This window comes from Schistosoma haematobium, chromosome 6 (genome assembly GCF_000699445.3).
Source record: "Schistosoma haematobium chromosome 6, whole genome shotgun sequence".
Taxonomy (NCBI): Eukaryota; Metazoa; Platyhelminthes; class Trematoda; order Strigeidida; family Schistosomatidae; genus Schistosoma; species Schistosoma haematobium.
In genome coordinates, this window is record NC_067201.1 from 15,379,027 (window position 1) to 15,392,490 (window position 13,464).

At 32.3% G+C, this 13,464-nt stretch overlaps 1 protein-coding gene across 2 annotated transcripts in view; it reads left to right on the top strand.

Annotated features, from left to right (window-relative positions):
* Positions 1–13,464, top strand: part of MS3_00008603 (uncharacterized protein) — a gene marked incomplete at its 5' end in the record, with an annotated part of 80,749 nt that overhangs the window by 43,626 nt on the left and 23,659 nt on the right. For both annotated transcript variants that reach the window (XM_012937832.3, XM_051216939.1), the window contains one exon: positions 4,030–5,740. In XM_012937832.3, coding sequence (XP_012793286.3) covers positions 4,030–5,740 — 1,711 coding nt within the window. The remainder of the gene's footprint in view (positions 1–4,029; positions 5,741–13,464) is intronic.

Genomic DNA, 13,464 nt, shown 5'->3' on the forward strand with positions numbered 1-13,464 from the left:
TCTCTTGAACATCCATTTCTTCCTAATAAAGTTATCATCAGGGTAAATAATAGAATAGTATGTGTATAACCCAGAACTTGGTCCTCATTCCCAGTCATTGAAAGTTTAACCAATCTGAGTTACTTTCCATAACTCTATAAAATCTTAATATTTCAGTAGGAAGCCTTAATTCAAACAAATGTAATTTCCCCATATCATTGATCTGTATCGATATCGTATCTTACGAACATGAAACATTGGGCACTAAGTGAGCAACTTGCCAATATACTCAATTCTTGATAAAAAAGGGAATATTTTGGTCTGTGATAGATTGTGCATAGCAAAGGAAGGGAACTATTTCTAATAAACGTCTGGATGTGTTCAAGTATCACATTAAGTGGGCCTCTCATAGAAAATCACAAAATGTCTCTAATTATCATATTGACATGTATCATTCATGAATGAAATTTAAGCAATCATCTAATTCACTTTATCAATGAAATGAACCAAATTTAGCATCTATTGTAATCAGAAATCGTTACTTGACATACATAATAATATTAGTTATATTAGTTGTGATCTGAATTTGGATTCATCAAATTTGATTGCATAAAAATGTTCATAGCTATCAGTTGATTCAAAAAAGAGAATTATTTGGATTGTAGAATTTTTTAAGCCAGATTGTAAAACTAATCCTCTCTCAGTAATGATTTAATCAGTGTTGCATGTTTGAAACTGTTCCATTTGAATGTTACGATTATTTGCCTCAATCTGAAAAGATGGAACAGCATTCAATAAAATTAATTGTATGATCTAAACACTGAAATCTTCGAAATGTGAAGAGGTATTACCTGAGTATTGAAATTTGTTAACTATTCTTATCAATGGATTTCACTGAGATCCGTGTCTATTGTTAATGTTGGTAATTTAGTATGCTCAAATTACTAAAGTTACTTAGATTGAGTTTAATTTCAAACATCATGTTTTTAGATATTAACACAAATTGTTGTATTTAATTAAAACAAATTCTAATTCTCTTACATTCGACCGATTTTGTAAGTGTTTCTAAATGACCTGATGAACCGTATAAAGTTCGGATGACTGACTGCTTTTTCTCGCGGATCGTAGTTTGCCCGTTTTCCTGATAAATGTAAACTTTTAGTTAATTTTTCCATATTCCTTCAAATATTTTAATTGATCATCATTGTACAAATAAGAATACATTAAAGTAGGTAGGTGGAGTGATCAAAACAACCTAGCGGAAGGATCTCTATCCAACTATTTCAATATTGAGTCGTCTAGACTAGGGTCCATATTGCAGTTTGATCAGAACTAAAGCACTAAACAAATATGACACTTCTCACTACCACTCGGTGATCAATAAGTTGTGGGTGGAGTTATCAAACCCACTTGATCACTCCACTTACATTTGTTATGATTAAACTAAGAGGTAACAAAGTACTTATTCTGATACATATTGATATTGGAACATGTCAAAACTACTCTTATTTATTCAATCTCAATCTCGTCTACATTGTAATATTATCATTCATCACAATGTTTTTTTATCTCTGTCTGTATCTTTTCCACGCATTACATTAGGCATTCGGATACAGACGTTTGCCATTTCTCCCGCATCTCATTATGTCCAGTCTTCTTACCAATTACTCATTTGTCTCTCTCTCCGTGGCCTGCACACTCACCCGCCCAATTTGTGTAAATAGCTAACAAATCAATTGAGTAGTTTTGTATGGAATGATGAATTTTCTACTTTCCTCAAAAAGAGGGAAAAAAACGTGTATTTACTCATTATTGCCATTACTACCTATCATCATTAATAATACTCTCATTAGTATTATTACTACTCTGTTTGATTGTCATATCGTATAACATAGTATTATAACAGATTGTTAATTTGACTGAAATAAGTCTTGTCTATCTATTTGCCTATCATAGTTCTCGTTGCATTACTATTGTGTATTGTGGTGATATTTATTTGTTTGTTTGCTCGCTCGCTCTCCCGCTCGTTCTTATCTTTTCTATGTGGTTCTCGACACCAGCTGTCATGGTTGCGTTTGACTTATATTATTATTATTATCGCTATTGCTATTTATACAAACTCTCTCCATACACTATTAACTCATCGTCATGGTGTACATCAGAGAGTTAGTTAGTGATTCACGTGATTTAGTGGACACAGTAAGCTAACCTTTTCTTTATAAAATGAATTTAAAAACCAACACAGGAAGACACAAATATGAAACAAAAAACATACATGAATTTTTTATGAAGAAAAAACCCACTTTGCTAAACATGCATACACATTATTAATAGGATGGCCCATTATACATATTAAGTGCATGTAAATACGTATACACAACCATCATACGTATGTATGACGTCTCGTACTATAGTACTATAGTCTTTCACACTTGACAATAGAGATAAGTAATGTATGACTCGTCGTTTTTGCACCCCAATAATTTTCTCTCTCCTTCGTTTATTGCTTATAATCTCTCATTTTACATTACATACTCTCTATGGCAGTTTTTTTTTAAAATATAATGTATGAAGAAAAACAGTCAGTATATTAGTCATAAGTCACATAACCCCTAAAAATCTATGTAAGTATCCAATCGAAATTCTACTCCTCCTTTCCACCCCTTACATTATTATTTTTTTTCAAAGAGAGGATCGCACACACAGTAATATGTGTACCCTAAAAAAATTATTATTAAAGAATACACTGGGTTGTTGTTGAAGTTAACTGCCCCAAGACTAGACGCATATTTCTCTCCATTTATTAGGTGAGTGAGTGAATGAATGAATGAATGAATGAATGAATAAATAAATAAATAAATAAGAGAGACGTATCATGCAATGAGAGAGATGTCACAACATTAATATTAACAACAATTATCATTATTACTAACTAGCTAGACTATAGGGCCCAAGATAATAACTGTTGTGGTGTAGAGAATAACACATACACAATTTGATAGCATACAATCTCCATAACTCCTATTCGTTAGTCATACATTTTTGTATGGGCACAGATATCCATAGTGTATGAGAAAAATAAAGGATCTGCAGTGTATTGTATGCATAGACAAAGTCAGTCATAAATTCGTACCACTAGTAGTAGTACTACTACTGTCTATATCTGATTCTTTGGGATTATCAACGTTCAATTTCTATTTGTGATCATAAATAATTGAGTTATGCATTGTATTTATAATAGAATAGTGGATGGCTACATTGTACACTGGTAATAACCACGTTGTAGACACATCATTAGTGTCTAAAACTTTGAGGAAGTCTACATCAACAACTACAACAGCGTCGATACCGGTCACAACGACAATAATAACAGCGTCAACACAAATAAGTGAGGTCAATTCTTCAAAACAAATAAAAAACAAGTCAACTTATCCATCAACGTCATTTAGTCCTAATTTAGTGGATCACCACCATCACCAATCTATTGATCCCATGTCTAATCCAAATGGTGGACTTGCGTTAGCTTCAGCCTTAGCTGGTATTTTAGGATTACCATTTCTACCGTCCATACTACCGCCAACGTCATTGAATCCTACGACAATGACTATGACAACAACAGCAGCAACGTCAGGGATAGAGACAACAATACCATCATCCATATTAGATAAATCACCGTCGGATATTACAACTTTTCTAAGTCAACATCAACAAACACAGTCGATGTTACCGTTATGGCTTCCATCGAATTATCAAAACAATAATGAAAATGTTGACATATTGACTGATAATCTTATCACAAATACCACTAATAATAATAATAACAATACTCCTGCTAATGTATGTTGTAAAAATTCGAATGGTCAAATAACAGATACACTTGGTTCGTCTGGTATCAATCTGAATATATCAGCTATGAATACAATTCATTCAATGAATTCATTGTATGATAATATCAATAGTAATAATAATAATAATAATGCTGTAACCAGTAGTAGTAATAATAATAGTCATTTATTTAATAATTTTTCATTTATTTTACCCTCTCAACAGACATGCTCTGATGTATCTTCAGATACGGGGTCTGTACAGTCACCATTTACACCTGTACAGCAAACGACCCAATCAACATCAATTCATTTAACTAATTCAAATACAATCGATTCCATTTATTCAAGTGGTAATCCTAATAATAAATTTAATGCAGCTATGTTATCATCGATAATGACATCATCATCGTCATCAACAACTACAACACCGATACCAGTAACATCACAACAAAGCAATCTTGATTCATCATCAATAAATAATAGTTTATTGAATTCTATAGAACGTGATCGTAAACAACGTGAATTTATACCGGATTCTAAAAAAGACGATAAATATTGGGAACGTCGGCGTAAAAATAATGAAGCAGCTAAACGATCTCGTGAAAAACGTCGACAAAATGATATTCTCATGGAATGTCGTATTAATCAATTACAAATACAAAATCATAAATTACATCATGAATTAATCGAGTTGAAATTACGTTTTAATGTACCATTAAATGATGAAGATAAAAAATTTATGGAGAATCAATCATCAACGTTAGATGATACACAAAATGATGTATATAATGAACACCATGATCATCATCATAATAATAGTGATGGAGAATTGAAATTATCCGAAATGGATTGTTGTATGATGTCAACAACAAAGTCAAGAAATGATTCATTGTCGATGGATGATTCACAAAATGAAATGTTATTAAAAAGTGATCAATTATCATCAGTATCACCAACACCACCGCCATTATTGCCACAGTCGCCTACAACAACAACGATGTTGATGACAATGACGACAGCAACAGCGACAACATCTTGTACATCAGCGACTGTTTTGCCAGTGTCAACGTCTTTAATTGATCCATTAATGAATTCTATGGTAATGACAACGACATCCTCGTCATCATCATCACCTTTGTTGTTACAATCATTAAATCGGATGAATTGTGAACAACAAATGAATATTGAGTTGACAGCAACAAACACGACATCTACAACATCAATTCTATCTACTAATCATAATCATACAGTCTCGAATAATTTTTTATTCCCTCAATTAAATTCATTAGATAACACTGATTTATTAACATTGAAACGTATATTCTCTAGTTTAGGTGTTGGATGTTTATCAACACCATCAACTACTTCATCAGTGGCAACGAATCACCCGTCATCAACATCATCATCAGCTTCTCCGCTAATTGCGGCAGCGGCGGCCGCGGCAGCTGTCGCCGCAGCTGCTACAAATGGCGGTTGTACAATGCCTTTATCACCTATTCCCGGAAACAATAACAATGGTGTATGTACAACTTCGACAACAGCACCATTTAATAATCTGTCATCATTGAATACGACAGCTGCATTATTACTTCGACAAGCTGGTTTAATGCCAGCATCTACTACTCCTCCGCCGCCACTGCCTCTACAATCTACTCTTCCAATACCTCAACATCCTCAAACAACTAGTTGTGGGTTGCACGACAATATTTCAGTTATAAAAAATAATAAAAATGATAAATTGTCATTTTCATCCTCAGTCATACCACTGACAGCGGGTCCCGCTGCTAATGTTGGTGGCGGTGGAAACGGCGGTGGTCGCTGTTCATCAGTACACTCAGTAAAATCAGATCTATCTAATAATTCAAATGATTATTTCGAATCTCCATTAGATCTTAGTTTATGTTTACAAATTAAATCTGAAAGCCACAATTCTGGTAAGTTATTTTTATTCAATTACCCTTTTTATTTAGAATTCTTGTCTTTAAATGGCTAATAAATGTTGTAAAATATTCCACTGTTTAAAAAGTCCATTGGAGCAAATGAAATATTAAATAATTGTTTCTTCTAACCACATATGAATATGACCGTAGGTTTAGTTATCTACAAATAGTCAACTGATTCTACGATAGCTCACTAGTGATGATCTACTTCAAGATGTTTCTGAAGTTCTAGTGAGTAGTGTTTGGTAGAGTTCTGTCAGGTTGGGAATTGAGACAGTTATCACCAACGGAATTGTATTACCCTCTTACTACATCGTAAATTGGAGTTCAAATTGTATCGTTGAACAATAGCCAAGTGGTTCTAGGAGTTTTACGTTCATTATGAGATCTAAAAATTCTGTGTTTAGTCCCTAGTGGACTTCTGTGTACATATTTCTACCGAGTTTTATGCTAGAATGAAACAACTACCCAGTATTCTCCAATTTCCAACTGTATCCCAACTGTGACGACCATTGCCTACAATTTTAATCAATCTTCACAAACCCTTTGAAATAATTAATTTTATATTGTTTGTAATGCACCAATATATCTAAGTGTATTTTGTGATGTAGGGAGTTAGTAAAATACATGAAACAATTCACTGCACAATAAGAAATAATTAATGTAGAACGTAATAAAATTGTAAATCAGCCCACATTCCCAATCCAATAGCACAGCGAAATAGAATTAACATAATGAAATAGTAACGAAGTTGAAATAATAATAATATCAATGATAATACGGAAAACAATTCAACATGGAGAACATAGTTTGGAAAGAAATAGTGGATTCGTGAAATAAAATTATGAGAAAATATTCAGATTTGTTACTTAAGAAAAGAAAAAAAGAGTCACTACATCTCCACCACAACCGACCATTTTTTAGTAATGTTTGTTCCTCGAGCCCCCACTGGGTAGTTCGCAACTTCACCCTAACTCCCGATACGGCTCAGACCTAACAAGCAGTGACGTCTGGATTGATATCACATTTAGTTTACACATACCAAACTTTATTCTAACCAACTTTGCAACGTGAATGGAATGTAAGTATTAGCATTTGTGGTTGGATACAAGTTCTAGGTGTTGTGAAGTTGAGCTCACGAATTTGAACATATTTAATCTCATCATGATACAGCTTCAAACAAATGGGTGTTTCTTTTTTCATTGTCACACATTTTATTATTACTCCTGTTCTGTTTAGTGTTCTCCAAATAATCATAATCTATAATTAAGGGTCGTAGATTAATGATGACTTGTTGATCGTTAAGGATCAGATTTATTTTGTTTTTGGGAATTCTTTTAAAATCGCAATTTCTTGTGATTATTTCTCACTTTCTATTCGTCGACAACATCAATTTCTTCGCGAACTATATTCTTTGTATTGGTTTTCTCCCGTATACTCTTTTATTACTATCTTTTTTTCAGTGTTTAGATTGTCAAATCTGTCCGGCTTTTTGATGACTTAGTTTAAGGTTCGAACCATTCTTTGGCTACTTCCATTTAAATCACTATTTGGTGCTATTAGCCTTTCCATAAAGTCCAGTTCAAATATTAGGGTACACATAGACATCTGTAATTGGTAGATAAATGGGATCACGTTTTTACTTTTACGATTTTCATGTTATGGAATACAATGCATCCATGTGTCACATTTCTAATTCCCTGTGAACTGGCTGATCATTCTAAAATATTAAATTAGTTTCATGTTACATATTCGTATATCCTTTGGTCTGTCCAATCAAAATGTATATAGTTGATGAGATTACTTCAGTTTGCTAACATCATTTCATTTTAATGTCTCTGCTTCGACTCGTGCATCGTTCAATTGTGTTGAACTTTTATTACTCGTTACGCAGTTAACAGGATTTCAATGATCAATCTACTAATTAATATTCGTTTGTTAAATTGTATTAGTGATGACTGATTTCATGTTCAATTTCCATTTTGAATAATCTAAAAATATTATTCGTAATAAGGATTTGATATATTCCGTTATTGATATTTAAGAATGAATTTTGACCAGTCTTTGTTGAAATCAACATTGGGATGTGGCAGACGAATCTAGTTGACGAGTCGTTAATAGGATGAAATGCACTTCTTTTCATTCCACTGCTAGTCATGATCTATCTATTTATAAAGATAATAATAAATTATACATTGTTACCACAACTCTTCCAAGGAACAAATGGAAGCATTGAATTATATGGTTTGTGTTCACTTACAAAATGCAACGATTATACATTAAGATTCCAAATAGGGCTATAATTAATACCCACTATCTTTTGCAGTGGTTCCCACGATCCGAGAAGTGACAAACATTTATGTGTTTGTCGTTGACCAATTTTAGAAAATATAATATTGAATATATTATGTAGAAATATTGAAAACTAGATAGTATGTTTAACCTTTCAGATTATAATCAAAGTTTCTATGTAGACAGGGTTTGTTTGAACCACACGTTTGGTGCAAATGCACTAGTCATATTATTCAATTGTCTCCAAATTTGAAGCAAATTAACCTGACATTCTCCACGTATTTCAGTTGAAAAAATTGAACTCTCTTTCTTGTTCATGTTCTCTGAAACTATTCATTGATATTCATTCAGAAAAAACCTGTATCATTCAATCATACACAACATCACACCACATCAACACAAGAGATGAAAATATTAAGACAAGTCCTAGAGAAGTGGAAGTAGCGACGGTATACAACGATAGTAAGAAAATGTTAGGAATAGGTAATGTGATTCGACGACAGAATAGTGAAAACTGTTAAATTTACATCACCGAATGACTTTAAGTTAGACAGCTATTGAAGACCATGAATTACTGAACAAGTGTTTCGTTTTACTATACGAATCCTCATCGGTAACAAGTACCTACGACTCTACCTGGGAGGAGACAAACCCCAGAAACTTCGAACTTTCCTGGAGGGCGTCTAATCTCCAGATCATTGAGTTAGCATCGAATTGTTTACATTTCTAATTTCAGTCAGTTTTTTATATTATACCACTACTATTCACTGTAATTGATGTTATTTGTTTGATACTTGGTATGTGTTGAACCCCAATGATCGTGATTTCACACTAGAACTCTGTGAATTGCCTTTATGAGTTAGTTACCAGTTAAGACATGGTGACTTTCAGTATAGGAGATTGAGGAGAATGATAAATTTCCAAATTACATAGTTATTAGGATTGGTGGTTGAATAGCAGAGATTAATTACTACTGTGTAATTGGCAACATAATAACTATTTTTTAGCCGTTGGATGGTTTAATAATTCAATTACTTGACTTTTAATGTTCAGGCCGTAGAACTGAACCTTTACTTCAGTCATACAGCTGCTAGGTAGTATCGTTCTAACCCTTAGACACTCGTTGTGTGACTGAAAACCAACTACATGAATAAATTATTGACATCACCTAAAGACAGTATCTCAGATATATAATTTCTTCTGTCTCCACTATATCTCTTTAATGGAAAGGGATATATGCCTGTGAATTTGTTGCGCACCCATTTTTCCATGTTCAATCTATGTTCGGTAGTATCAAGCATTTTTGAGCATTTCCCTATTCATTTAGAGGGTGAATGTGAGAGCATAATTTTCACTGATGAATTTATTTCAAACTTCAACTCTCAATTTATTTGCTTTTTTCATCTATGAATTTGACATGGTTTACAGTGACGGCTTCATATAAAACAATATGTAGATAACTTAAGATGACTGAAATAAAATCGCTAATGAAAATCATGCTTTTGTATGCAACACACTGATCCACTAAATGAATAGAGAAATAGTTGACAATATTAGATATTTAACTGTTATTGAACAATGAAAAATGATGGTTATCCTTAAATCTTTTAACCTTTTCTCATGATCTCATATTTTACACATTGAATAAAAACATGAAACACAAAATTAGGTAATCATCATTAAATTTGATAGTAAAATGCGTGTAACACACAATCCCCTGTTTTTTTTCTCTCTCTCTCTCTCTCTCTCCAGTTTTTGAATACTGATCATCTGTTTAAAAATAAAGATGATTTACATGAGTACATATCACTCTTAAGAGTGATTTGTTGCTATCACTCTATTTTGTCCATTTTATTTTACATAATAGATTGTTATTCTATCGTTATGGCGTTAATAGAGAAGAAGGATCAACACTTAGTAACAGGTTATTACATATATATATATATATATATAATATAATTTAATCTGACACAATATGTATCTGAGGTCATAAGTATATGATGATGAAAAAGTTTTCTTTGTTTTTACTTCAGTCAATAAGGTCAAATGATCAACTATTCCATGAATAAAAATAATAATAAATATGAACAAGTTAATCAGTTAATACTTTGTTAGCTAGCTAACAGAATACTTTGTTGTATAGGAAAAGAAGTGTTCAACTGTAAAGAACGTATCTATGAGAGGTGAAGACAATTAATTGATGAATGTTAAGTTACAGTTTCGAATAACCATATCATTTCTTTAACAGACGATATTCAAATCAGTCACCTAAAGTAAATTGCTTTTTTTTTGTACAGGTTACAAGTTGATGTCTGTTTTACTTCTCACAAAGATCATAAACTACAATTAACAACTTTTTTTTAAAATGAACGTTAAATTGAAATAAGTCATTTTGAGTAGTTTAAATAGCTCAGGATAAAATTGTTTCGTCTTGGAGGATTCTTAAGAGTGTACACTTCCTAGCTCTCATATTAAATCAATGTCCCCACCGCTTACTCTTAGTGAGTGCATGTGTTGTAGAGGGTCGTAGGTATACACTAGTCAGGAGTTTCAAACTAGACACCACTTATCTAAACAATTCACTTTATTAAAATAAATTAGTTAAATTTTATCATCTTCATGAAATCATCAACGGAAGTGGTTGGAAAACGTACTACGTATGCCCAACCGCCGCCTACCTTTATAGGCTATGTTGTCTGGTAAAGAAGCAGACTGAAAGGAAGCTAGAAGCGGTTGAACTAAGGTATTTCGTCAGTCCATAAAATCATTTACAATTAGAATGAATGATTTATTTAGGTGTAGATCACTTGGTTGAGGTCTATTTCACTATCGTAACCAATGGTTAGAGACTTCCGTTGATGTGGCTTAAAATCTGTAGCAATGATATGAATTCATTCACTCTTAATCTCAAAATGCTGATATTTCTCATCCTGCAAATTCATTCTTTCTTTTCAATAGTAACGGTTTGAAGATACCTATAATTAAATACCAACAACCTACGTATATCCTCTATTTTTATGGGTCATGTTTCATACAACAAAGATTGAACAGAGAAAACTGCTCAGTTGTAAACTTATCAATGTAGTGCTAAGTATATATTTTGATTGTTGGCTTGTTATTAGGAATTTTCTCAGTGTATGTAAATCAGTTGATTGATTCTGTTGTATACAAAGTATACGACAAATTAACATTTCATGTTATCTTCCTGTATATCTTGCTTCTATTTCCCTAATACTGACATACCATAATTCACTGTAAGATCTCGATGATTCTGATAGAAATATTAGGCATTTGAAAGGTGATTGGTATTTAGTCAGTCATCATCATTAACGTAGAGTCCAGGACAGATGTTCGTTGACTTGAATTGTCATATGACATTAAAGTGAAATGAAAATAATAAGATGAATAGCATAGGAGTTCGAAATAATCCAGAAACATTGCTAAGAATAAAGGTTGGACAATGAGAATATAGTTCGAAAAGACATAATCCGAATGTAGGTGCACATGAAGAAATACTGAAATTGGAAGGTAAATAGTGAATGTTTCTGTGTCATAGTGATTGACTCTGAATCATGTCACACAAAGTCTGTTACCACTAGTCGGTGTTGTTTCACGAATAACAATCACATAGTCTGCATCTACTAACATAGTCCAAACCAACAGTCAATGTCTTGACGATGAACTAATGTCATGTATTGGTTTGGCCACTTAAAAATAAATGAAATGAACAAGTTTTATACAAAATACTTTATTGTAAACTCCTCATTACTAGCTAACTTATTATACGGTTTATTTTTACATGTTATTATAACTTCATGAACTTGACATTAAGAAGGCTAGTGTTATCATTCAATTACTCATACTGATGTAGTTGGAGCGTCGGATTCGAACCTACAATATATCGTTTGAAAGCCGAGTTGATTTTACCACTAAATCACCGTCTCAACCTTATTACCAGAAGATCCTATTCGTAATAGCTACATGTTTTGGTAAAATTACTACTAGTTTCTTGCATATTTTTATGGTAATGGAATTTCAATTGAGAATATCTTTGATAAAAAAATTTTGATTGTAAAAGTTATGTAATTTGTGGTTAGAGGAATTGATTTTCGATCAGTGAATCTCATATTCGAATTTCATTTCGATTTGAGCAGCCGCTTAATATCATTACGTCTCGCATAAGAAGTGAGGTTTCTACCTGAAGTTTGTGCTGATAATGTTGTTCTGAAGAACAATGAAAGCTCCACGAGCAAACCATCTAGCTCAAGGAACAAATTTCCACTTTCATGTGGAGTCTTAATTTTGTATTTGATGAATAATTGATAGATTAGTTAATTAACCTACAAGACTGTAAGTTTCGACAATATCTTAAATAATCAATACTATTCAAACATTGACCTTCGACAATTAAATAACTATCGCTTACTTTCACTGTAAGACTCCTTTGTTTAATTGATGAACATTATTACTACTACTAGCAGTAGTAACCTATAAATCAGTTTAAATTAATGTGTTGACTAATGTTACAGTGTTTTGGAAACTAAATGATCTTTATCAATATTTTAAGTCGCACGATGGATTTTGTGTCTATGAAATGGATGTTTTTTTCCGACTGTTCCTTAAAAGAAAAACATTTTTCACAGTTTTTTTTTCTTAAAAAGAAGGATTAATATGAGAGAGGTGAGATGCAAACAGGAATATGAATTCTTAAGTATATTTGAAGATTACAATATTTCTCCTGCTAGCTAAATTATATTGAGTATTATTCTATTTAATGGAATATGGATCTCCAATCACATAACGTATTTAAGACCAAAAAATTGTCTACGAATTCATCAAATAGTATCATGATTCATTTTAATAGTATATACTGATTATATCCAGTTGACGAGCCTCAAGACAAAAGAGACTTCTATACTAGACTTAATTACTGTCTTCTAGCAAATTGTTATTCTTCTAAACAATATGTAGTTTGTTCAATCTTCATGAACATTTTTCGTAGACTGTAGTTATCCTTAACTTTTGCAATATCCAATGCAGTGTTTTAGGTTATTTTTGTATTAATTCAATGAATGAGGGGTGGAAGTTGGAGTGCAATTTTCACTAAAGATTTTATTTCAAATCCTAACTTTCTCTGTATTTGTGTTTTCCATCCGGTATTTTGGGCTGCATTACACTAACATATTCATATCAGAGAGCTGTAAATAGCTCCCGCCACTTGGAATGAAATATTTGATAATAATATTGACTTAATAAATGAACAGAAAAAGGGTTGAAAGTGTTGGATCCAACACAATTACGAAATATTAACAAACATTGCATATAACCTCATTTCTTTTAGTATGTAATGGATTTTAATCTCATATTTTTGACAGAAAAGTTACATTTATCACTTGGAACCGACCTGTACATAGGTTCCGTTAGGC